Source organism: Micropterus salmoides, unplaced genomic scaffold, assembly GCF_014851395.1.
Source record: "Micropterus salmoides isolate LMB-PRFRI ecotype aquatic unplaced genomic scaffold, ASM1485139v1 Ms_hic_scaffold_14, whole genome shotgun sequence".
In the NCBI taxonomy this organism is placed as follows: domain Eukaryota; kingdom Metazoa; phylum Chordata; class Actinopteri; order Centrarchiformes; family Centrarchidae; genus Micropterus; species Micropterus salmoides.
The window spans coordinates 31001462-31029075 of NW_024040485.1; the positions used below are offsets into that span (position 1 = coordinate 31001462).

At 41.0% G+C, this 27614-nt stretch overlaps 1 protein-coding gene and 2 long non-coding RNA genes across 3 annotated transcripts; 2 read left to right on the plus strand and 1 right to left on the minus strand.

The window, feature by feature from the left end:
* The first annotated feature begins 652 nt into the window (after positions 1-652).
* On the plus strand, positions 653-2294 carry LOC119903035. The gene is made up of 2 exons (XR_005444400.1): positions 653-837; positions 1198-2294. It is a non-coding gene; the product is annotated as an uncharacterized LOC119903035 (long non-coding RNA).
* A 5587-nt stretch (positions 2295-7881) lies between these two features.
* Positions 7882-8495, minus strand: LOC119903022. Its single transcript, XR_005444392.1, has 2 exons — positions 8092-8495; positions 7882-7991 (listed from the first exon to the last, which is right to left on the minus strand). It is a non-coding gene; the product is annotated as an uncharacterized LOC119903022 (long non-coding RNA).
* Positions 8496-15756: 7261 nt separating this feature from the next.
* Positions 15757-21415, plus strand: LOC119901614 (the record flags this gene model as incomplete). The annotated part of the gene is given in 3 exon segments (XM_038717190.1): positions 15757-15868; positions 16222-16431; positions 16434-21415. Coding segments are annotated over 3 exon segments (3711 nt in total), but the record flags the coding sequence as incomplete, so codon positions are not given.
* Positions 21416-27614: the final 6199 nt, after the last annotated feature.

The following is a 27614-nucleotide window of genomic DNA, read 5'->3' on the forward strand; positions in this document are numbered from 1 at the left end:
TGCACAACATCTCAGAGGAAATACTTTACTTTTTACTTCACTACGTTTATCTGACAACTTGAGTTACTTCACAAATTTTTACACAAAACACAACAAGAGTTTCTAAAAATCGGATGTTTAGTTAAAAGTACAGCTGAAACCTTCCGTCAGTCAATTAGTTGATGATGATGATAAAATATATAATAGTATAACTGTATCAGAGTACTTTTACTCTTAATACTTTAAGTTACGTTTTTATGATTATACTTATTCTGCATAGTTTTACTTAAACATTGCAACATTTTCTTATTTTTACAGTGTGGTATGAGTACTTTTACTGAATAAAGGATCTTAATACTTTCTCCTCCACTGCTAAAAACTGTACTTCTGTATTTCATGAGTAAATGTCCTCCTCAGTCCCTTCTTCCCCTCAGCACTGCCCTCTGGATCTGGATCCTCAGACCTGCCATCCTCCAGCTCTCCACCAGGTGTCCTCCTCAGACTGTCCCTCCTCCCCCCTTCACCTGACCGCCACACCTGCTCTCACTTCCCTCATCAGCCTCTTACCATTTATACCTGCTCACGGCTCTTCTGATCCTGTTTCTGGTCTGCCATACTACTACTACTATCATCATCATGTCTACTACTACTACTACTACTACTACTACTGCTGCTGCTGCTGCTGCTTCAGCACTTTGCAACATCTCTACTGTGCCTACTGCTACCACCAGTACTAGCAGTAACTACTGACAGTAGTAGTGTGAGTAACAGTAGCTGTACTCACTGGTAGTACTCAAACTGCTACTGTTACTAGATTGGAAAGGCTCCACCCGCTGCACACCTGAGCTGGATTAACAGGTAAAAATAAACTGTTTTCATGACAGTTGCTAACACTACTGTGACCAATCAACAGTCAGTATCACAAGTTATTGTTCCTAAATAAGAAATACTGCTATAACTCACATCTTTACTATGAAGCTCAACAGAGCAGAACTTTAAAGTTATTGCCTTAAATACCAAAATACAACGAAACACGACAAAAAGAGCTTATTGAAATGTTTTATATACATTTTTTAATGGATACTACTTCATACGAATCCTTGAAATTTGATCTTTCAAGTGTGATTAATGTTAAGTCAAGTGTCTATTTATCCAAAACAAGAATTCACATGTAGAGATAAAGCATATTTAATTTCTGCTGCTTTTACTGCATCACAGACGGAAACTGATGAACATCAACAACAGCAGCTGGAGGCAAAAAGAAAATATTAAAGGATGAATACACAGAATAATTAATTAGTAAAAATCTCTGGCAATGACCTGACATTTGCATTAAAATACTGTACCTGTAGTCATGTCTGCAGGCGTCTGCAGAAATAAATCCAGTCTTCACTTTGTCCATCAATAATAATCATTCTGACCAAAAACCACAGTGTGATGTTCTTTAGTTTAAATCAAAGAAACTCACAAACACAACTCTGAGATGAACTCTGAAAAATCTGCATCTTAGTTTTCATGTATGCAGATATGACTTATTTAAAAATGACAAACATTACACAAAGATTTCACAGACGCAACAAAAATAGACAGAGATACAATTTCTACAGACAAACGACAAGAATGGCTCACAAAATCTACGTATTTATCCTGTTCTGTGAGTATTTGAAATGGAGAGAAACGGGTGTAAAGGGTTTTCCATCTGGTAAAGTATATAATACAATAATGATGATAATTGTGGTAGTTCTGATAATATGGTTTTATAAGTTGGTGTGTATGTTTTACTATATAATTAATAGAATAAAGAGTACTGCTGCTGATGGAAACACTGGACTGTGACAAAACTAGTCGTAGTACAGTAGGCTAGAATATGCTCATGAAGCAAACAGCTGGTCAGGTTTAACCGCAGCGTGGCAGGTTTGATCAGATTCCAATTATCAGATATTCAAATGAATTTCTTCACAAATTCCTGACCTTCATTTAATCACTGCGGACAAACAGAATCTGGGAATCATCTCTGAGTCTTTGCACAGAAGCAAAAATAGCAGAAATAAGGTCTGGGGCCCAACATTAAATCTGCTGTGGCCCCTGAAAAGCTCATTTCTCCCTCCTGTGTTTGCCTGCAGCCTCTCAGACTCTGCTGCTGGAACTCTTCCTGCCTCTAACTGTCTGCAGACTCCAGCTCTCCTCGGTGCTTCACTGCCCCCTGGTGTCCAAACTCAGAGCTGCAGGTTGTTTCCTCTTCATCGCTCACATTTAAAGTTAGTTTTGATCAAAATAACTTAAGATTATAAATAAAGTGTTGTTCTGTGAGCTGATAATTCTTTCTATATTTTATTTAAAACAAATGTGTTGATGATCTGCTGCTCTGTCTGTCTGAAAACACATTTTACAAAAGATGATTCCCATATTTAAACTTCCACTAATAAATTAATCATTCAGACTTTATTTGTAGAGCGCCTTTTGTGTAAAATAACAATACAAGGTGCTTGACAATATTTTAAAAAATTCCAGCATTACCAAATAACCAAAATAGAAGTTATTAGGCAAGATTAACGTTTAAAAAAGAAAAGCGATATAAAACTGAAAACGGAACGGAAAATTAAGATCAAATAAAAAAAAATTGATTAGGAAAATGTTAAACTAAAAAGACACCAGTGCTAAACAAAGGCATGAAAATGCCCAGACATTACTTTTAAAAAAATAAGGACAATTGTCTGATACTGATTTTAGTGTACTGCTTTATTACTGGATTATTATTTGATGGTTATTAATGCATTTATATTTCAGTCTTCTGCAAAGACAACATTTACATGTAAACACTTGTCTACCTTTTAAACTGTCCTCACCCCTCATACACGGTGTCCTTTATTTCAGCACAAACTCAGCTGTGAGTCTGATTCTCGGTTTGTTCATTTAATAAAGTTTTAAGCTGCCAAAAACCCAAAATACAAGAGAGGTGACACAGGCACCAAAATAAATGTATGCAATATACTGTGTAACTGTAAATAATTGTTCAAAATAGTAAAAAATGAAACTGAAATCTATTTAAAGGTAAAGTGATTTAATCCCAAATCATTTATGTGCAAATCTGTAAATCACTGAAAATATTAAAAATTCAGTTTTAAACATTTCTTCAAACCTTTTTTTTTTTATTATAAGAAATTAGACAGAAATGAGGTGGCGTGAGAAAGCAGCTCTGTCAACCGGTTTGTCTCCACATGAGACGGTAGCTTTTTACTGTTGTATTTGGCCAAGATTACTCTAATTTTAAATATATTATGAACTGTTCGGTTTCTCAATCTATAATTCATGTTTTCTATGTAAAATCTTAATTTGTAAAGTAGTTGGTAACTATATCTGTCTGAAGTAAAAAGTACAATATTTCCCTCTGTGATGTGGTGGCAAAATAGAAATACACAAACCAGGTGACCATTCAGTCAGAACCAGAGGTCCAGAACATGTAGACCAGGGTGTCACAAGGATTGAAAGACGGGAGGGGGGGCAGGGGGCAATGATCTTTTCTGCAGTCCTGACTGTCCGTTGTAGTCTGCTCCTGTCCTTTTTGGTGGCAGAACCAGACGGTGATGGAGGTGCGGAGAACAGACTGGATGACGGTTGTGTTGAACTGGATCAGCAGCTACTTGGGCAGATTGAGCTTCCTGAGCTGGTGCAGGAAGTACATCCTCTGGCTGGGGGGGGGGCTCCTCCTGAAGTCCACGGTCATCTCCACAGTTTTGAGCGTGTTAAGCTCCAGGTTGTTCTGACCGCACCAGAGCGCCAGCTGACCAACCTCCCGTCTGTAGGCCGACTCATCACCGTCCCGTCTGTAGGCCGATGACCGTTGTGTCGTCAGCGAACTTCAGGAGTTTGACAGATGAGTCTCCTGAGGTGCAGTCGTTGGTGTAGATCAGGAGTATTCAATTAGAATTCAAAGAGGTCCAGTTAGAGAAAATTTCCCGAAGCAAAGGTCCAGAACATCAAAATGACTAACTTGCGTTATCATTCGGTACAATAATGTTTAGTTGTATCAACATATGTTTTTAGTCAACAACGGACTCTCAAATCAAATATGATGATGATATAATGCCTCCTCTTCTCCTTCATTCCCTCTTACAGAGCTACCACTTTCCTACTTTCTCTTGTTCAGTGAGAAATGTGAGCTCTAGCTTGTCCTGCCAGCTAGGATTGGAGATCTATGACATATTCTGGTTCTGAACTGCCCGTGTGAGGAATCTACATGGAACAATCTGTACATTCTTGATTAAAAGTCATGTGAAATCTCTTCTCCCTTTCATCTCCTCAATTCATGTGTGTTTCCAAAACGAAGTCTTCAAACCTGAATCTCACGGACTCAACTCGCAAGCACCGGAATGCACAGATTTGATTGGCTGAGCAGCATCACATGAGACGATTAGAGCACATGAAAATGGCCTATGAGTTTCCTGGCCCGCTAAACCAGTACAGTAAATGCTAGAGAAGCTGCGCGGCTGGATCCGGGCCGCGGTCCGCCTATTAGTGACCACTGGTGTAGAGGGAGAAGAGCAGTGGGGAGGGCCCACACCCCTTGGGGGCGCCAGTGCTGATAGTCCGGAGGCTGGATGTGATGTTCTCCAGCCTCACCTGCTGACTCATGTCAGTCAGGAAGTCTGTGATCCACTGACAGGTGGAGGCTGGCACAGTGAGCTGGGTGAGTTTGGTGCTGAGGATGTCCGGGATGATGGTGTTGAACGCCGAGCTGAAGTCCACAAACTGGATCCTTGCATGTGTCCCTGGAGAGTCGAGGTGTTGCAGGATGTGATGCAGACCCAAGCTGACTTCATCATCCACTGACCTGTAGGCAAACTGCAGGGGGTCCAGCAAGGGGCCTGTAATGTCCTTTAGGTGGGCAAACACCAGTCTTTCAAAGGACTTCATGACTACAGATGTCAGGGCGACATGCCTGTAGTCATTTAGTCCAGAGATGGAGGGATTTTTGGGGACCAGGATGATTGTGGAGCGTTTGAAGCAGAAGGGAACTTCACACAGCTCCAGTGAACTGTTGAAGATCTGAGTGAAGATGGGGGGTCAGCTGGTCCGCACAGATTTTCAGGCAGGATCGAGACACACACCGTCAGGTCTAGGGGCCTTCCTGATCTTCTGCTTTTTGGAAGAGGTGGCTCACGTCCTCTTCACAGATCTTCAGTGCAGATGAGGGGTCAGAGAGGGGGGGTGGCAGCGTGTCAGAGGGGGAAGGTGACTGTTTGAAGATGGTGTTGTAGCGGGGGAGAGGTGTGACTGAGGGCTTTTCAAACCTACAGTAAAATCCATTCAGCTCGTTTGCCAGTTACCAGAGTACCAGCAGTGTTGGGGGATGGTCTCCTGTAGTTGGTGATGTCTGAAGATTCTCAGTCATCCAGGTCAAAGTTATTCAACAAAAGTTAAAGTCAAGGGCAACTGGACTTGGTTGAAGATACCGGAAGACGTTTCGTCCCTCATCCAAAGGACTTCTTCAGTTCTGACTGACTGGCAGGGAAACTCAGCTATTTAACCTCAGTGGGGTCGTTGGCCCGGGTCATCGATACCGCTGGTTCGTTAGTGTTCCTGGTTGCTGTAACGACAGTCGTTACAGTCGTTAAGACTACCTGTGGCCGAGACTGAACGACCATCGTTGGTATCTTCACCTGAGGCCAATAGGTTACGTTTGTTGAGTTTCCTGGGAAGTGATGAAAGGACAGCATTGTAAGTGGGGGATAAGTGGTGGCGTAGACCCCCTCCTCTGTTCAATGACGGCTTCTCGACCCTGGTGTAGATGCTTCCTTGACGCCTCTTTCAAACCATCCGTCTTCTCTGTCTAAAATGTGCACCTGGTGGTCCTCAAACGAGTGTCCGCTGTCCTTCAGATGTAAGTAGACTGCAGAGTCTTGACCTGAGGAGTTGGCCCTTCTGTGTTGAGCCATGCGTTTGTGTCGTGGTTGTTTAGTCTCCCCAATATACAGGTCTGTGCATTCCTCACTGCATTGGACCGCATACACTAGATTGCTTTTCTTGTGTTTGGGTGTGCGGTCTTTGGGGTGGACCAGCATCTGTCTTAGTGTGTTCTTGGGTTTAAAAAACACAGGGATGTTGTATTTGTTGAAAATCCTCCTGAGTTTCTCTGATACTCCAGACACGTACGGAATCACAATGTTGTTGCGTTTGACCTTCTCCTCCCCTGTAGTTTTGTTCTTCTTGGATCTTGTGGCCGTCTTCACAAAAGTCCATTTAGGGTATCCACAGGCTGTAAGTGCCCCCTTCAGGTGGTTCTGTTCCTTCTCTCTGGCTTGGGCGCTTGTTGGTATGTTTTCCGCTCTGTGGTGCAGTGTTCTCATGACCCCTAGCTTGTGCTCCAGTGGGTGGTGGGAATCGAACAGTAGGTATTGGTCTGTGTGTGTGGGTTTTCTGTAAACACCAATCTGCAGGCTCCTGTCCTCTTCAATGTGTACAGCGCAGTCCAGGAAGGCCAAACTGTTGTTGTGAACATCTTCTCGTGTGAACTTGATGTTACTGTCCACAGAGTTGATGTGTTCTGTGAAGGCTTTTAATTTTGACCCAGGTGTCGTCCACATATCTGTACCAGTGGCTCGGTGCTGTTCCTCTGAAGGAGTTGAGGGCTTTATTCTCCACTTCTTCCATGTAGATGTTTGCCACAATCGGGGATACCGGTGAGCCCATGGCACAGCCATGCTTCTGTCTGTAGAATCCACCGTTGTACTGGAAGTAGGTGGTGTTTAGACAGAGGTCGAGTAATTTACAGATCTGGTCAGGGCTGAGGCTGGTTCTGTTGTCCAGGGTGTTGTCTTGTGTTAGCCGTTTCCTAACGGTTTCTACTGCCTCTATGGTGGGAAGGCAGGTGAACAAAGAAGTCACGTCATAGGATCCCATGGTTTCACAGGATCACAGTTTCAGTCCTCGAACTTTGTTTACAAAGTCAGTGGAGTTTTGGATGTGGTGAGGCGTGTAGTTGGGGAGTGTCCGCAGGCCTTTCCACACTGATGCACGATCGTTAGCTGAAAAGCTGTTATTTAGCATTTCGGCTCCTGTTTGCAGCTTTGACCTCCTTAGTCAGAGTGTTCCTGGGCTGGTTTTTGGTTGTTGTATGTGCGGAAGGTTTTAGTCAGCACACACATGTCATCACAAAAGCTGATGTAAGATGTCACAGTGTCAGTTAGTTCGTCCAGGTCAGTGGCTGCAGCCTCAAACACTCCAGCCAGTGCAGTCAAAGCAGGCCTGTAACTCCAGCTTTGATTATTAGATAGGTTACAGGTCCAAAGTATGCTATTTAATTACTGTTACTGCACTGTGGATTGGTTCAATCAGAGTGTGATATTGCTCTGTAGTTTTATTGGCTTGCATACAAATATACATACATAAGCTGTTAAGGATCATATTTAAAGTGGCTACTGTGGCTAAAGTGGCTAGTAATGATTAATAAATGTATGGATGCATTTATGCTTGCTTTTATTATATTCATGTGTATATCTGTGGGTATACGTATAGCCTATCTTACATTAGGCAACATGTTCATATTTATTTCATTTATTACAGCCAATAAATGGGTCAGATTATAGCAAATAATAAATATCATGAAATAATTTAGTGTAGGATAAGCCCGGGTGTCTAGACCTGCCAACAAATGTCTGTTGTTAGAAGAAAACAAAACATCCCACGTTTCCTCAGACCTGTAGATCATTACAGACCTGTAGAGAACTACTGACCTATAGAACAAACAGACCTGCAGAACACTACTGTCTAGTAGAACAGACCTTCCCTCATCACCTGACTGCCCCACCCATCTGCACACCTGTTCTGACTTCTCCCATCTGCTCTGCAGTAACCTGGCCTTCGCCGCTGTAGCTCTCTTCGCGACAACACAGACACAGGTCAGTTCTTTGCAACGGGCGTTTATTGCTGTGGGCACATCGGGTCTCTTTGGTACATCCAGCTTCACACCATGTACGCCTTGAACGTCGTATATGCCTTATACGCCGTGAGAACTACATTGTAAGTGAACACAGTACAAATAAATCAATACATTATAGCTTAGCAGAGAAAATACAAACAACATCCAGATCAATAAAGACAATATAATAATACCTCGTTGGCCGCTTGTCGTGAAAAGAGGTTACTAAGTTCTTTGAAGTCTCTTGAATGTCCATTTGGTCGTCTGTATTAACTTCAAACCACATTTTTAACTTTTATGCAGTTTAACAAGCATCGGAGCTATCTGCTCCGCCGGAATTCAAGGCAGTGAGTGTCGACTTAAACCGTTGTAGCGGTAACACAGACAGAAAACATTAGTTCCGGGACAAACGTAAATATACAGAATGAGATAGATACACTGTTAACCACATATCATTTAGCAGCTTATTCTACCCTTTAGTTCTTAAACATGTATTACATTTTATCTTTACACCAAATTAAGTTATATTTGTTACATGAAATTATAACAGCAATTATGAACTGCGCATCATGAAAACACAAGTATTTATGCAACAACACTTACAGCCGCCTACATCCACCGTTCCACCTCCTTTGTTCCCTTTTCAGTCACCCTTGTTTCTGTGTTTGTTTCTTGCTTTGTGCTTTTATCCCGGACCTGCACCAACCTACTTGCCTCTTACCTAACTACCTGCCATTGAGCTCTGTTTGTCATTAAACCACTGACTTCATCATATTGTCTCGACTGTCTGCGTTTGGGTCCTTCTGTGCACATTCCTGGTAGATTACTTTGTACTGGGAACGCTGTATTTCTGCTGATGAAAGATTAAAAACTGCCTCCATGATGACTAACCAGAGTTGTAACTTCCTGTCTCAGACTATTATAAAACTGTTGCAGTATTTTGATGACTGACTTAACCTTCAGACTCTTGGATCTGGACTTCCTGGATCGTATTTCATTGTCGGCACCTGCACCTGAATCAACACACCTCCAACCAGCACAGCTCCTGGAGTTTATTTAATGCAGCTGCTTCTGGTTTTTGTGAACTTTGTTGATGCTTCTGACTTTTCATTTCATTTGTCCAACACTTTAGTTTCTGGCTTCATCCATCAAGTCTAGTTTTCTTTACGAGCATCACATCGTAACAGAGCCTCTGAGTCTTTTTTTATTATGCCTACAAAGAAATCAGGATCATTAGGTTTACATTAAACGTCCTCACATTTTATTTCTCCGTGAGATTTATTTTTCTTTCCGTGGTCGAGTCAGACTGACCGAAATAAAATTTCTGAATATCTGTGAGAAACATTCTGCAGTGTTAAAAAAACAACTAGGAAATCATTTCAAAACAAAAGATTAAAGATTGCATAGCATTAACTTTAATTTGAAAAACAAAACACACACAGTCTTCATTATTCAGCGTTCACACCTAATCACTATAGAAACACCAAACGCACCATCAGGAGTCTATACATCACCATGACAACCAGAGGCTCACCTGACAGCTGGTGTGTTAACTGACACACACACACACACACACACACACACACACACACACACCCCACACCAACCACACACACACACACACCACACCAATGTGTGATAGTCAGGCTTTTGGCCTAGTAAGGCAACAGTTGGTTGCAGCCTCTCGGTGAAGCTCCACCCCCTGACTCCCCACAAGCAGGCACACACCTGTGTGAACACTCAGGATCTCCATCCATCGACATCGTCAATGTGTTTGCTAACTGCCAAGGTCTGCTAAGGGTGTGGCTGTTGGTGTGCTTTCCCTCAGCTTGTTAGCCAGTTCCTTTGTTTTTTTTTTTTTTTTTTTTTAGTGTCCTGCCAGACGGACAAGGTGGTGAATTGTGGGAACCCCTTTCCCCTTCATTGCCTGTGGTGGTGTGTATGACTGCTTAGTTTTATTGTGTGGCGTTTGTGTGTATCTTGCTGTGTTTAGGTGGCGGCGACAGTGGTGTCAAGGTACCAGAGGTGTTTTTAACCCTGTGCTTTTATCCCTTAGCATTCCTGGCAGTATTGGCACCTACATATTATCTGTTTTTATTGTTTGTGCTTGTAAATGTAAATGCTCCGTATTTGTATAGCGCCTTTCTAGTCTTTTCAACCACTCAAAGCACTTTTACAGCACATCTGCATTCACCAGTCAAACACATTCATTATATTCATACAAACACACTGAGCCTAAGTGCTCAAACAGAAACTAACATTCGGGTTTCAGTATCTTGCCCAACGACACTTCGACATGCAGGGGGAGCCGGGGATTGAACCGCCGCCAACCGCTCTACCTCCTCAGCCACAGCTGCCCAGCAAATAAACTTCCCAAGCCTTTAAATAAATCTTCCTTCCAGTCAAACCCATGTCTCTGAATTTTATTAATTGTAGGAAACCCATGGCAACTTTACTTAAATATTTATGATTTGAACCCCTCACTAGTTGCCTCGGTTACAAATGTGTGTGTATAAAGTGTATAAACTTTGTATTGTGGATTGTTTGTTTGTGTTTGAACGTAAGATATGTTGTATTTTTCTGGTATATAATTAGTGATGTGTAAAATACTTCAAATCTTTACTCAAAAGTATCTGGTCAATAAACTACTCAAAGTACAAGTTACTTTTTTTTTTAATACTGTTTGGTGTGTGCAGCCTAGAGGCAGGTGAAAGCCAGGTTGCAAGTCTCTCTTTGGAATAATGTCTGATACTGTGCATCAGGTTAGAAGCAGCCACTGTGCAACAACCAGAATCAAATTAAGTCACTAATGCTGCATACAGAGTGACTACTGGGTCTGCACCATCTACCTAAACTCCATAATACAAACTTATGTTCCTTCTCCCGCTACGCTCCTCCAACGAACGCCGCCTGGCTCTGCCATCCCTTCACACAAAGCAGTCCCAGTCCCTGCTATTCTCATCTGTGACACCACGATGGTGGAACGAGCTACCACACGCCATCAGAGCAGGGCGTCCCTCTCTAACTTCAAGAAGCTCCTGAAAACTCATCTCTTCCGAGAACACTTCCTCTTATAACACCTCTAACTCCTAACTCCTAACATGCACTTCCTGTGCTCTTCTTCTTCTATCCCCTACAATGATCTTGTATTGATTACACTTTTTTGTTTTGATTGCACTTTTTGTTAACTCTTACTTCCTTCCCTAGGAATTTACCCCATTGATGTGATATGTACTGTGAGCTCTAGTATGTATTGTCAGTTGTAGATCTGTAGTTGATGCTTGTATGTTGTTCCTCAAATGTAAGTTGCTTTGGATAAAAGCGTCTGCCAAATGAGTAAATGTAAACGTGCTTATTTCTGAGGGATGCAGTTCCTGATTATCCCTGATTCTGTTTAATACAATTACCGTAGTCTTTTTATCTACATGAAGGTAAAATAAGCACACCTGCTTGTTGCTGATTCTGATCTGCCTCCAGCTCAGGCAGCTAATACAATGTGATTATGTTCATAGATGCTTTAGGAATAATCTTTACAGCGTAAAGATTTATTGTGTCAGAACAACAGAGCAGCTTGTTGAATGAAGTCGGGTAAGCCTAAATATAAAGGAAGCTGTGCTGAATGTTTAATCCACACATTTACTCTCTCCTTATGCTTCTCAAAAATGATTACTGAATAAACAGCTGGCAGCTGCTGAGTGAAAGCCAAGATCAGTTTCACCGGAGACATTCTACAAATAGCAATGCAACGTTTTACCGAAACTAAATATGTTAATACGCGTTGATGGAAAGTGAAAGTATTTCTGCAGCTTGTGAAACGGTGATACAGGCTGCTTTCCAACACGACCACCAGTAACACAGTGTGTAGTTACTGGATTTGAGTTACATTAGTAGAACAACAAAACCTTAAAATGAAAAGGTATTTGTTGAATTTCTCAGTTTTTGCTGTTAATATCTGACAGAGGGGAACCGGATAAAGCTCTCCTGTGTAACACAGCTGTCCGCTCATTTTGCATTTAAAAATAATTACTGGGACCAAAAGAATACTGGTAGAGTAAAAGTACAGTTAACTGGTAACGAGTTGCTACCCACCCGTTTGTAATGCTTCCTGATTGACTCTCTGATCATTCAGTTCTAGTTAAAGTATGAACGATATGAAAATATAAGCACACGTCATTACTAACTCAGAGGAGCTGCAGCAGTGACACTGATGACCGTTTTCTTCACGTCTGTTCAGTTGTGGTGGTTTAGGATCAGCTGAGTGAAGGTTTGGTTCATGGTTTCTTTGCTCTAAAAGCTGCTGTGGTTCGGTCCACACACTCTGCTCCCCTTCATAAAGAAATAGTGGCCTTTATTTTTGTTTTAGCAGCCTGAGATCTGAACAACAGCAGCTGCTTTCAGTCGGTTATATTTTGATCTTGTAAACTAAAAATGGGGTCTGATTCCTCCTCACTGGCTCGTTTCTGGGTCCCCTGTTATTCTCTTTCTATCTGCTGCCCTTGTGAAAGATCAGATACAGATCGAACAGAACAGCTGTGTTCTTGTGTCTGTTGCGTTGAATGTTGTTTGTCCTGTCGGTCCTGTTGAGGAGAGCTTCAACATCATAGTTTCTCATACAAAGTTGAAATTTTGTCTCAGAGACTGCAGGGCTGCAGTCGAGACAAGTCTCTCTGTTTGTCTCTGAAGAAAATTTAAACTGAATCAGGTTTTCCTCAACAAAACATCAGACTCTCTGACAAACACTGGTGAGTACACTGTTAGTTGGCCAAATTTAATTAAAACCAGAATCTGACTTTGTTTCATTTAAAATATTATGACAGGTGTGTAATTTTTTGGGGAAATAACATGTAAACTTTGACATGTGTATATACTTTATATACTGCTCTATACTTTAAAACTATACAACAGGAAGAAAAGAAAACACCGAGTGCAGTCACAGCTAACCTTAGCTTAAGATGATTTACTTTTTTCTTTTTACCGGTTTCCTGTTTCTTTAGTCTCTCTCTAAAATATATTGAACTGTCTCTCCTGAGGTTTGTTTAATTTGTGGTTTAAGGATAGTCTCACAGTTGGTAAAGATCCCCTCCACTCAGACGTGTTGCAACTGTTTAAAATGTCAGACCTTGATTTTACTGACGTGTATCTGTGCAAAGTTTGTCACTACAGAGGATTTTTCACATTCCTCTACTGAAGGAGAGAAACTCTGAGATTCAAACAGTTTTAGAATGTTCATCTTGACTTGTTAGAGAGTTCTGGCTGGTTGCGACCCGTAAAGCCTATTATAGATGTCATATGTGATATTAGCGGTGAAATGGGATGAATCGTGTCCCTATTAAGAAAGACACTGTGTGCGAGGTGGTAAATAAGTGACAAGGTGAATACATAACACTTGATAAAATATTTTTAGATTTCCTCGTGACTTGTTCCACAAGTGTTCCTTCCACCGCCCAATTAGCTCCCCAGTTGAGGTCAACAGGGTCCCATCCTTACTGTACACAGCTTGGACGGTTCCCCGCTTCCCCCTCCTGAGATGGGGACAGTTCTCCAGAAACACTTTGTTGCCGACCGAAAGTCCTTCTCCATGTCTTCACCGAACTTCTCCCACACCCGCTGCTTTGCATCTGCTTTCAGCTCGAGTAAAACGTCTTTTCACTTTGCTGTCTCTTAACTGTCTGCTCGTGCCGTTCGCCCTGAGTGTGCGTGCAGCATAGACTGTATGCGCGCAGGAGCTACACCCTCTCCCCCTCCACCTCTCAAACTCGTTTCCTACTTTTCGTAAGGCCGTAGCCGTATCGCCAATATAAATACACAAACATACCATGCAAAGTTTTATGGTTAGCTGTGGTTGTGCTTACATTAACATTAGCTTCATTGTCGACATTAGCGTTAGTTTATAATGCAGCAAACCCTCTAACTTAAGTTACCTATGACAGCATGGCTACGACGGTTTCAGAAAATTACCACCAGTGTGAATATTCATTAACTTTTACTAGCTGGAAACTTAACTTACCAGGGTTAGCAAGGAATATTCCAGGTGCTTCTTGTGGTGTGTCCTTCCGTCTTGCTGCCACTTGTTGGTTGTTGCCAAGGCAGAAGGCAGATTTCCCACGAGGCCACATGATTAGCGTACATGTGGCGCGCAACTTACTCAGTTTATTAAGTAGTAGTTTAAAGTTTAAATAATGTTAAGTTGGAATAAGTAATAATTGTGGTTCTTGTAACTAATCATTAGACTTAATCCATTCTCAAATATTTTGATAGAAATTTACCAAAATATTAAGGATATCTAAAGAAATGTATTTGTCAGGCAAATACTAATTTCATTTTGTGAAATAAAAAAAATTAAATGATAATTGAAAAAAAAAATTAACGGTTAAATCTATTATTTTGGTATGTGCAACTCAAACAATTACAAAAGCGATTTTCAGAGATTTAATTAAGTTAGTATGGCTATTTATTCCTATGATATTTACTAAGCCTGTAAATGATTTTTGTGCAGAGGGCAGCATGGTACAGGTTTGATCCCTGACAGCAGCAGCACAGGGCAGACAGATGAAGAGTTCCTGCTGAGGTTCCAGCTTTTTCACATTCCTCTACTAACTGTTCTCACAGTTCTCTTTACCGACATGCAGCTCAGCACAGCAGCTCATCTCACATGCCTCACAGTAACTTCACAGAAAACAAACAGAAATGCTGGAATTCGCTTTAGTAGGCTTTCTTGTTACCATTCTGAGAGTATTTCCACGTGTATGGGTGTAAGTGCAACAGCTTTCAGTAAAATACATGGACATATTGAAGTAAACGCTTTAAGAGGTGGCAAGTTTATATCTGTAGCACATTTCAACAACTAGGCGAGTCAAAGTTAAAAGATAAAAACAACATAGCGCACTATAAAAAGACATTTAACCTGTTAACCTGAAAATATAAACAAGATAAAACAATAAAAGTTCCATTTCAGTGTAGAGTCAAACAGGAAAGTCTTCAAGAGACCTGCAGTTTTTTCGGAGTTTGTTCCAGATATACGGAGCATAAAAACTGTTGTTTAGGTTTGACTCTGGGAAAAAAAGCAGACCTGATCCCAAACAACCTGAGAGGTCTGGATGGTTCATAACGCAGCAGAAGATCAGAAATATACACTATATTGCCAAAAGTATTGGGACACCCCTCTGAATCATTGGATTTAGCTGTTCCAATAAGGTGTATAAAATCAAGCGCTCCTAGAAGAACAGTCAAAAATTCCCATGAACACACTCCTAAACCTCGTGAGACCAGAAGAGTTGAAGCTGTTAAAGCTGCAAAGAGTGGGCCAACTCCATATTAAACCCTACGGATTAAGAATGGGATGTCATTAACCTGCATGTGCACATAAAGGCAGGCGACCCAAAACTTTTGGTAATATAGTGTATTTTTGCCCTAAACCATTCAGTGCTCTATAAACATTAATATTTTAAAATGAACTGTTTGACAGGCAGGAAGCCAGCGTGAAGACCTCAGAACTGGAGTGATGTGATCCACTTTTTTGATCTTACTGAGGACTCGAGCAGCAGCGTTCTGATTCAGCTGCAGCTCCGTAAATCTGAGGGGATTCAGCTGATAATTCTCTGGAGCTTCATCAATGCCAGAGACACAACACACTGTTTTCACATTGTGATTATAAAAATATCTATTATAGCTGTTTAAAATCAGAGTTTGATTGTTTTATATGAAAGTAAATTAAAACTGAATGAGTAAAAAGGTCAAATTAAAGTGAAAATGTGAGGGTGTCTGGACGTGATATTACCAAATATTTTAATTCCTGCTGTGGCCATCACACAGAGAAGTGTCAGAGAAATGAACTAACAAGCTGTTGTCCATTTTGTCCAGTTCAGACTGAGCGATGGACTCTGAAGCCGCGGGACGATGGAGTGGCGGCGCTCGGCCGGCCTTTCAGCCTCGGGATGTTGTACGACTGCCGCAAAGACTCACTCGTCCCTGGTAAGGATTCACATGTGAAGATACTTAAAACTTTCAGGATTTCAAGCCACATTCAACAACATTTTCATCTCAGATCGTTTGATCACTTTTGCTTCATTTTAATTATCTGAAAATCATGTGTCTCTTGTTCTGATAGAGATTACCAACATGTTTTGTTTTAAAGCATGTCAGGAAGAAGCTATTTTAATTTGTGAATTGATCCTTTTCTTAATATAACACAGAGAGGGTTCTTACAAACAGCCAGCGTTGTTTTGTTACTTTTATTCTTAGAATTTCTCTGATTTTGTGTTTAAAAGCTAAGCCTTACTATCATGCAATAAAAGGCAGTTTGACTTCTCCTCTTCTTTTGGCAGGCATTACGCTGTGGGACCGCAATGACCTGGAAAAAGATAAAGGAGAAAGACCAAAACCGAACACTGACTTTGAGATCGTTGCATCTGAATCAATTGAGGACAAATCTTCAGCACTAAACGTTGAAGCTTCCCTGAAGGCAAGTTTCTTGAGTGGACTGGTTGAGGTTGATGGATCGGCCAAATACCTGAACGACAGTAAGATTTCCAAAAATCAGCCAGAGTAACTCTGACGTACAAAAGTACCACAAAGGTCCAGGAACTGTCGATGGATCACCTTGGAAGAGACAATATGAAGCATCCATATGTCTTTGATAAAGGATTAGCAACACATGTAGTCACAGCCATTCTTTATGGGGCACAAGCCTTCTTTGTCTTTGACCGTGAGGTGTCTAAAAAAGAAGATCATCAAGACATTGAGGGGAACTTGAAGATGATGATCAAGAAGATTCCCAGCCTTGCAATAGAGGGTGAAGGTTCCCTGAAACTGGAAGACAAGGACCGAGCAAATGTTGAGAAATTCTCCTGCAGATTCTTTGGAGACTTTGCTCTTGAAAAAAGTCCTGTGTCCCTTCAGGATGCAGTAGAAGTCTACCAAAGCCTGCCAAGATTACTGGGAGCCAACGGAGAAAAGGCTGTACCGATGAAAGTCTGGCTGTTGCCACTGACAAGTTTAGATTCTTCTGCTGCAAAACTGGTCCGTCAGATAAGTATAGGATTAGTTCAGGAATCACAGAGAGTCCTGGAGGACTTCAGTGAGCTGGAAATGAGGTGCAATGACACAATGAGAACCACCACCGCACAGCAGTTCCCACAGATTGGCAAAAAGATTAAAAGCTTTAAAGAGATGTGCTCTGAGTTCAAGCTCGGATTCCAACAAAATCTGGCAAAGAAACTTCCATCAATCCGAGGAGGAGGAGAAGAGGAGGCTGTGCTCGCAGAGATCCTGAAGAAGAGACATTCTTCTCCTTTCAACAGCAAAGACCTGAACGAGTGGTTGGACTGTAAAATGACAGAAATCTGCATCTTAAAATCGTTTACCAATATGATGAAAAACACCAAGATCGTCCCCTCTCAGAATGTTCTTAGTGAAGAAACCCTCAGTGCAGATCATGCTGTGTGTTTTGTTTTCACCTCCCTGGGAAGTGCTGAACCGTACCTCTCAGCTTTATCTAACTACTTAAAACAAACAGCCGAACCAGACGACCCTCAAGATGCACATACTCGAGATGTAGAGAAAGAACAATGGTATCTTTCAAACAAAGTGCCAGATGCAATGAGGAATAAAGCAAAGCTCTTCAGTGACTTTGCAGAGGCCAACAAGGAGAACAAGAACATAAAGTTCCTGACAGTGGGATTAACAAATGAGACACAGAAAGGTTCAAGCATCTACCTTTATGAAGACGGCTTTTCTGTCAATGAGAACTTTGAGCCGCCTTCAAAGCCTGAAACAGTAACAGCAAGTGACATAAAGCACAACAGTGTGACACTGAAGATTTCTGCGCCCAGATTTGGAGCAGAGAACATCACCTCCTACTCTGTAGAGTACTGTGTCAGAGGAGAGGATGGATGGCAACAAGAGACAGCATCAAAAGCTGGAGAAGTCACAGTGAGCCATCTGAGTCCTAACACAGAGTATATGTTCAGATGCAGAGCAGTGACCTCAGCAGGTTTTGGGCCGGCCAATGAAGTCAGTGGTTCCATTAAAACCTTACCTTGCAGCCCTCCTGGAAAACCTCAAGTTGATCCAAACTCAAGTGAGATCTCAGTCAGCTGGGAGAAACCTGCTGAGCTTGGACAAGATGTCCAGATTTTGAGCTACATCGTGGAGTACGCCAAAACAGACAACGGGGTGAAAGAGGAAGATCTCCAATGGAAGCAAATGATGTCGAGAGCTGAAAAGGCGATCATTTCAGGGCTTCAGCCAGAGACAGAATATGTTGTCAGGGTCAGATGTGACTGTGGTGAAGCTGGAAGAAGCAAGGAGAGCATCTCTGTTAATGTCTGCACAATGAAATTTAAACGTCTCACAGAACTCCTCAAAAGTAGAAGTGAAAGGATAAATTCTGAATCACCTTCAGTTTACAAACTGCCTCTGAAAGAAGAAGATACGGACATTGATGGATGTAGAAGATACAGTTTTGGCAAAGAAAGCACGAGGAAAAATCGCACAATAATGTTTTTTGGAGTGTCCGGATCTGGAAAGGCGACTCTGATCAATGGACTGATCAACTACATTGTTGGTGTAGAGTGGAAGGACAATTACAGATTCAAACTAATTGATGAGGATCAGTCGACGTCACAGGCTGAAAGTCAGACCTCTGAAGTCACTGTGTACAAAATCAACCACCAGGAGGGTTTTAAAACAGAATACTCTCTGACCATTGTTGACACTCCAGGGTTTGGAGATACAAGAGGCATAGAAAGAGACAGACAGATCACAGAACAGCTGTGTAATCTCTTCTCTGCTGAGCTTGGTGTCAGTGAAATTGACGCTGTGTGTTTTGTAGCTCAGGCTTCTTTACCTCGACTCACGCCAACACAGAAATATGTGTTTGACTCCATACTCTCAATCTTTGGCAAAGATGTGGCAGAAAACATCAGGGTTCTGGTGACATTCGCAGACGGCCAGCGTCCACCAGTTCTAGAGGGAATCAATGCTTCAGGTGTCCCATGTCCTAAAACAAAAGACGGGCTGCCAGTTCACTTCAAATTCAATAACTCAGCTTTGTTTGCAGACAACAAATCATCTGCAGCAGGCAGCATGAGTGGGGATGATGAGGATGAAGATGGAGGCTTTGATCAGATGTGTTGGAACATGGGGACAAAAAGCATGAAGAGGTTCTTTGCTGCTTTGAATATCATAGAAACCAAAAGCTTGACTATGACGAAGGAGGTCCTCAGAGAAAGAGAGCAGCTCAAGAATTCAGTTGAAAACTTGCAGGAGCAGGTTAAAGTTCAGTTAGCCAAGCTGGAGGAGATAAAAGAGACAAGTGAAATACTAAAAGAGCACGAGGCAGAGATGAAAAGAAACAAGAACTTTGAGTTTGAAGTCACTGTCAAAAAGCCTTTTGAAGTATATCAAATCACCAACTGTCAGCAGTGTCATGTCACCTGTCACTATTCCTGTCCATATGCAAATGATGCAGATTTAAGACACTGTGTTGCAATGGGATCAGATGGATACTGTACTCAGTGTCCAGGCAAATGTTTCTGGAATGTACATTATAATCAGAAGTACAAATGTGAGTATAAGGAAGTAAAAGAAAAACAAACAGTGAAAAAGCTGAAAGAAAAGTACCTGAAAGCCTCAGAGGCTAAGAGACCTGTTCAGGTACTGATTGATAAACTGAAGGCTGAATATGATGGTGGTCAGGCTGAGGTGGTTAAACTGATAAAGAAGTCTTCTGAGTGTTTAAACAGACTTAAAGATATAGAACTGAAGCCAAATCCTCTCTCCACTCCAGAGTACATCGACATGCTGATTGAGGGAGAGATATCTGAGGCCAAGCCAGGCTGGAAGAAACGAGTTCAGTCCCTGATAACCATGAGAGAAAAGGCTGAGTACATAGCTAAAATAGACAGAGGAGAGAAACTCTTCTAGATTCCATACTGATCAGGAATCTTTGTGTCGAAGCTAATTAAAAACCAAGACCTGACCAAATATCAAAGACAAAGAGGAGATCCATTCAGACCCAGATACCAAAGAACCAAACAGGACAGAGAGTGATGTACTGAGACAGAGTCTCCATACTGAGACACCGACACTTCAGTTATTCTGAACAAAAGCTCAAGTAGAAATGTGTTCGACATAAAGAGAGAAGCTGCTAACTCGTTTGTACACATTTTGTGCTGGAAGCATTTACTGGACAACTTCCTGCCACCATTAACACCAGTGTCACAGTTTAAACCTGCAGCTTTATTAACTCAGCAAACCTGAACAGTCAGAATTAAATAGTATTTATATTTTATCTATTTTGACAATCTAAATATAACTGTTCATTAAAGTGTTTAGATATATAGATTTACATTGTTCAGTACGGCTTTGTAAACAGGAATATCAGCTTCTTACTCAGTTGTTCTGCTCTTCTATTATCTCTTATGTATGTAAAAGAAATAGGCCTGGGGATAAAAGAAGAAATCACATTTTACTATATAATTAATAGAATAAAGAGTACTGCTGCTGATGGAAACACTGGACTGTGACAAAACTAGTCGTAGTACAGTAGGCTAGAATATGCTCATGAAGCAAACAGCTGGTCAGGTTTAACCGCAGCGTGGCAGGTTTGATCAGATTCCAATTATCAGATATTCAAATGAATTTCTTCACAAATTCCTGACCTTCATTTAATCACTGCGGACAAACAGAATCTGGGAATCATCTCTGAGTCTTTGCACAGAAATAAAAATAGCAGAAATAAGGTTTGGGGCCCAACATTAAATCTGCTGTGGCCCCTGAAAAGCTCATTTCTCCCTCCTGTGTTTGCCTGCAGCCTCTCAGACTCTGCTGCTGGAACTCTTCCTGCCTCTAACTGTCTGCAGACTCCAGCTCTCCTCGGTGCTTCACTGCCCCCTGGTGTCCAAACTCAGAGCTGCAGGTTGTTTCCTCTTCATCGCTCACATTTAAAGTTAGTTTTGATCAAAATAACTTAAGATTAGAAATAAAAACTAAGATTTTATTTTTAAGTGTTGTTCTGTGAGCTGATAATTCTTTATATATTTTATTTAAAACAAATGTGTTGATGATCTGCTGCTCTGTCTGTCTGAAAACACATTTTAAAAAAGATGATTCCCATATTTAAACTTCCATTAATAAATTAATCATTCAGACTTTATTTGTTGAGCGCTTTTTGTGTAAAATAACAAGGTGCTTGACAATATTTTTAAAAATTCCAGCATTACCAAACAACTAAAATAGAAGTTATTAGGCAAGATTAACGTTTAAAAAAGAAAAGCGATATAAAACTATATGTCATGATCCTGTCTGTGTGTCTTGTTGGGGAGTCTGGGTTTTAGTTCTGTCTTTGTTCTTAGTCCTGGTCCTTAGTTCATGTTTTAGTATTCGCTCCTAGTTCTTGTTTACTTTATTTTGGTTTAGTCTGCTCAGTGCTCTGTTTTTGTTCTGTGTTCTCGTTTAGGTTCTGGTACTTTGTAACATGTGTTCTGTCTGTGTTGGTTATTCATTTTGCCCCATGTCTGCCTGTCAAGTTTCTGTCTCTCTGTTCTCCCCCCGGCTCTCTCTCTGCCTGCCTCGTTAACCTTGATCCCTGTCACCTGTGTTGCTTCCGCCCTGCTCCTTAGTCCCTGTGTATATACCTGGTGTTTCTGTTTAGTCTTTGTCGGGTCGTTGCAGTGTGTTGTAGTGTTGTCTGCTCAGTCTCGTCTTGCTTGTTCCCTGTCAGTTGTTTGGATTTTGGAATGTACACCTGTTTCTGGCCTTTTCTGTTGGATTACCTTGTTTCTTTGGATTTTGGATTCCCTGGGCTCAGCCACTACGTTGTAAGTGTGCTCACTTTTTGTTTATTAATAAACCTTTTGAACTTTACCAGTCAGCTTACGTGTCCTGCATTTGGTCTGCCAACCTGCCTCCCTGCACAAACCTGTGACAATATAATAAGACACATCAAAGAGAAAAATTAAGATAAAAAAAAATTTAAAAAAGAAATTGATTAGGAAAATGTTAAACTAAAAAGACAGGTCACCAGTGCTAAACAAAGGCATGAAAATGCCCAGACATTAGTTTAAAAAAGTAAAAGTATAATTGTCTGATAATACTGTTATTATTATTATTAATGGTTATTAATGCATTTATATTTCAGTCTTAAATCCAGCTTCATTCTGCAAAGACAATGTTTACATGTAAACATTGTCTTTGTTTATTTCCTTTTTATACTGTCCTCACCCCTCATACACGGTGTCCTTTATTTCAGCACAAACTCAGCTGTGAGTCTGATTCTTTGTTCATCTAATGAAGTTTTAAGCTGCCAAAAACCCAAAATACAAGAAAGTTGACACAGGCACTAAAATAAATGTATACAATATACTGCGTAACTGTAAATAACTCTTCCAGGTAGTAATAAATGAAACGCTTTATATGTAAAGCGATTTAATCCCAAATCATTTATGTGTAAATCACTGAAAATATTAAAAAAATTCAGTTTTAAACATTTCTTCAAACCTTTCTTTTATTATAAGAAATTAGACAGAAATGAGACGGCGTGTGAAAGCAGCTCTGTCAACCGGTTTGTGTCCACATAGTTATATTACTATAATTAGCATTTTACTGTTATTTAAATAACATGATACAAGAAAACAAACTGACACGATTAGTCAACTGCCAGAAAATGAATTGGCAACTATTTTTGATAATCGTTGTTTGGTGTTCAAATATGTGCTGGTTTCAGCTTCTCTCTGAATGATTAATAACTGATGTTTGTTAGTAACGTTGATCTTTGGACTGTCGGCTGTGAAGGAGTCACTTTGGGCTCTGAGTAACTGTGAGGGCAGAATCTTTACAAACCGAACAATGGATGGACCGATGGAAATAATCAGCAGGTTGATCCAGAATGAAAAGAATCATCACCTGCAGTCTGATACTAAACAGAATAGTACAACAGTTTACTGCTTTAATACTTTCAAACTCACATACTTTTACTGCAGGAACATTATTAATGCAGGGCTTTACAGAGTGTAATACAAAGAGTATTTACACATTGTGGTATCGGTACTTCCTGAGGAAGCCCAATCCTTCCCACTGCCCCCTGTTCATTTGTCTGGCTTTTTAGTTTCTCCTGCTGTTCCCACCAGTGGCCACAGGTGTCGCCAAAACTCTGAAGGATTATAGTTAAAGGCAGAGTTCGACCTCCAGGTCATATAAATGAAGCCCGTGCTGAAGCTCCTTAAACCTGCGTCCTCTCCGGAAGCCAGCAGGGGGCGACTCCAGCGGCTGCAGAAAGAAGTGTGATTGTATAGAAGTCTTTCCTGATGAGTTTATGGTCTCAGTCGCTAGTTTCAAGTCTTCTTCAACACAGCATGATGTTCATTTAGTAAATTATGGTCCCATTTAGAGGAACATGGACCAGAAACAACAAACCCAATGGGTGATGTTAAGGTGGTTATGTCCACTTCTCTTTTACGGTCTGTGGTTCAGTCCACGTTTAGTCCTGCGTGAAAATAACACAGCCCTCTCATTCATTTCAGTGAGGCCCGTACTCTCCAGCTTTAGTCCATCCATCCACCAGACGCCCTCAGACCTTCCCTCCTTCTGCTCCACCCATCTGCACACATTTTCTTACTTCCCCCATCTGCTCTGCAGCTACCTGGCCTTCCCCCTCCTCACCTACATCCATCTCTCCACCTCCTTTGTTCGCTTGTCATTCGTCGCCGTTGCTGTTTTTTTTCTTGCTTTGTGCTTTTATCCCGGACCTGCTCCTACCTACCTGCCTCTTAACTGTTTACATAACTGTGAGCTCTTCTTGTCATCAAACCATCAATATCATCCTACCATCTCAACTGTTTTGGTCCTTCTGTGCACATTACTGATGATAACTTCCTTCATAATGACTATCTAGAGTTGTAGCGTCCTGTCTTAGACTAGTCTGAAGGTTCATCAGTCCTTTTTCTAGAAAAATAGTATAAATATAACTTGGCTAGAATATCCAACAGCTAATGCACATTTGGGTCAGATGTTAGCTGCCCTTTTTATGCACATCTGCAGCCTGTTTTTCCTGGTCTACTAGGAAGATCCTGTTATTTGGCTGTGAGTATCCTGGTGGTCCAGCCTGCAGCCTAGTGGACTCTGCCCCCCCTCCTGCCATATCTAAATAAGGTAGAATGGCTACGTGTCGGTGACAGTTACTCCTGACTTTTAAACTTCACTAAATTGTAAAACTCTGACATTTAAAACTTCAGGATGTGTTAAAGTACTAACTAATCTTTCATGTGATCATGACCATGGCACATGGCACACGCTTGAGTGAATTTACTTTCCATGATTGAAAACAGCTTCTTTCATATAACTCCGTGAAAGTGTGACGTATCCACCTGATTTTTCCCTCTGCTGAGGTAGTTTGACGTATCAGACTTGTATGGTCTCGGAGAAAATTGCTGTGTTTCAATCGTCCTGGCTCTCCCCCACTCAGGAGCAGGAAAATACATTCCAGTTAATCTAGCAGAGTCCCCGCACGCTTCGAAAGATTTTACTACCTGAAATAAAAATCTCTCTTACAGAAAATCAGCATGTTGAGACCCCAAAGAATTAAAGAATGATGTGACATATTTGAAAATACCAGTATACATATTGCTTTATTTATTTGACCTTTAATATTGAATTGTAATATTTTAAGGGCTCATTATTCTTTCTTTCCACCTACTACTAAAAAACTACACAAAAAATGGCACCCATTGACCTTATGGTGCTGCTATAAAAGCAGCTTTATGTTTTTGCAAACTTCTTTCATCATTTTAATCTCTGGATTCATCTGCATCTTTGCTCCAATTGTCTCCTGCTCTAAAAATGTCAAATTATGCAACATTTTACCGCTTTTCTTAAAATCGTATTAATGCGCAATCATCAAAATTGTCTTAAAGGTTCAGTGTGTAAGATTTAGTGGCATCTAGTGGCGAGGGTTGTGAATTGCAACCATCGGTCCAGTCTACCGCTGCCCCCTACACTTTCAAAGAGCGTAGGACAGCTACGGTGGCTGACACAGCACAAAAGGTAAAGACAGCAGAGAGTGGCCAGTCAAGAAATGAGGTTTCTTTAGGTAGATTTATTAAAAAATATTTACTTAATTATCCAATAAAACCATGTGTTATTGTGGCTTGGCCACCGACAGATAACATGGAAAACGTAAGCAAAGAGTGTGAAACACTGTTTCTGCACCACAGTCCATTATAAACCACATATTAAATCAATGTTTATACAAACATTGACAAGGGAAACACGTTAATTCTGTCTGTGATTATGGACACTCGCCAAAACTGCCCGCCAACAATAATATCTGGCTCGCTGCCAGATTATGGTGTTTTGATAGCGGCAAAAAATATAAAGAAATACTTACTCACATAATCACTTCCTCTTTAGTGATTTTGCTTACAAAATAAAAGCGCGACAAGCTTGTTTAGTGCAATGCTTTCATTAGAGTAGAACTGAGCTTTTACTTTGAAAAACTCTGCAGTATATTACTGCTGCTTCTTCTAATGTACGTGTTCAACATAGTGAGTGTCTGCACTGCCTGAATTCTACCAGAAATGGCACAAGAAGAAGGTAGTGACGAAACGTGTTCTGTAGCGCTGACGATGCAATGTGGCGACGTCCACGGAAGGGGGGACCTGCGGTTATGTGGATATAAATGTCTCATTCTAAAGTAATAAAACAAAGGTTTAATATATAAAGTCTTTACACACCACTGAAAACATAGTTACGGATCTTATATTGCATTTCTGTCGCTAGATCCTCAGAAATATTCCACACTGGACCTTTTTTAAGCACTGATGACAGAATATATTATTGAATATTTGAATATATATGTTGAAATGTATCAACATTTCAACTTATTGGGAGAAAACTGGTAGTTCTATGTAAAATCAGACGTTGAGCACCCCCATGGTCAATTCAGGAGTCCGTTACACTCTCTCAACCTGTGAGGTGTGTGGAAACATCCCCTCACCGGTAGCTCAGTCAGTTAGTCACCTACTTTGGGGATCTGAAGTTGTAAGGGTCCAAATCTCCTGGTAACCAAATCCAGTTTGCCAACAACAGGGTGTTCTGATCACAGTGAGTCAAAGTTTTCCTATTCTGCTTTGTGTGTGCAGGCCAGAGGCTAGTCCAAGTTTAGAGTCTCCTTGTGGAATAGAAAATGTTTGATACTGTGCATCAGGTTAGAAACAGCCTCTGAGTAACATGGTTACTTCAGGGAAATGCACTTTGCATGTTGATGATCTGTGATTTTTGTTGCTTGGTGTCTAGCCTCCAACTGTTGCGGTATCTGGTATCTGTCTGATCCGCTTTCTCCAGCAGCTCACGCACCCAATACAATGTGATTATTCCTCAAGTATCTGTGAACATAATCTTTACAGCGTAATTATTTATTGTGGCAGTAACTACTGAGCGTCTCATTGAATAAGGTCGGGTATAGGCCTACATATAGAGGAATATAGGCGTCGCATGTGAAGCACAACAGGACTGTTTTATCCAACTATATTTACTGTCTCCTTACATTAAAAAAACAAAAAAAACTGTGCTCTGCGCAATGAGAGGATTCTGATAACATCCACTGATCATCTGACGTTATATACGGTGTGTAGCCTACATTTGTTCTGCAGAGACTAAATAATCCTCTAATCCAATATTGATGGAAAGTGAAAGTATTTCTGCAGCTTCCAAAACAGACACCAGTGGCAGAATCTGTAGTTTTTTGATTTAAGTAAAATTAGTTGAACAAAATAATTTGCCTGATTTTCTAAATGTTTGCATCTGATCAGCATATTAATATCTGGCACTGGTTAAAGCTCTCCTGCTAACACAGCTTGGATGACAGCTCATTTCAGAGTTGATAAGAGGTTCTGTTAAAAAAACCCTGTTTTTTGTACTTATGTACTTACTGGTAACCACTTACTACCCACCTCTGATTGCTCTGTCCTAGTCGGTATAAATGACGGTACAGTATGTCAGGGTTATTGGAAGCACACGTCATTAATAATAATTCCTCCTTTAGCTGATGCTTTTCTCCAAAGCGACTTACAGCTGCTAGATATTTCAGAGGTTGCACGCTTCTGGAGGAACTAGGGGTTAAGTGTCTTGCTCAACTCTCAGAGCAGCAGCAGCAGTCACCACAGTGATGCCACACCCTTTTCTTCAATTCTGTTCCATTGTGCTGGTTTAGGATCGGCTTCCCTCAATAAAGAAATGCGACCTTTATTTTTAACAGCCTGAGATCTGAACGACGGCAGCTACTGTCAGTTTGTTATATTTTGATCTTGGAGACAGCGGTGGAGAAAACAATTTCACCACAAGGTCCATTTAGACCCATGTCTGATAAAGAGGCTTCGTGACTGTGTGGGTATACCAGGCTCAGCATTCCACTGGTTTCCATTTTATCTCTCTGACAGACGTTTCCCCGTCTCTACAGGTGACGAGTCTGATTTCTCTCCACTGTCTTGTGTCCCCCAGGGCTCGGTTCTGGGGCCCCTGTTATTCTCTTTATATCTGCTGCCCTTGGGAAAGATCATGGACAGATTTAACATCTAGGCTCCTAGACTTGTTTAACACACATTAGGAACTGGACTGCAGAACATTTTTACAGCTCAGTGCTGATAAGATCAGGTTCTGTTTGTTGCTCCTGAAAAACGTGCCCTATGATTATTCAAAAGATAATATCTCCTCAGCTGCCCAA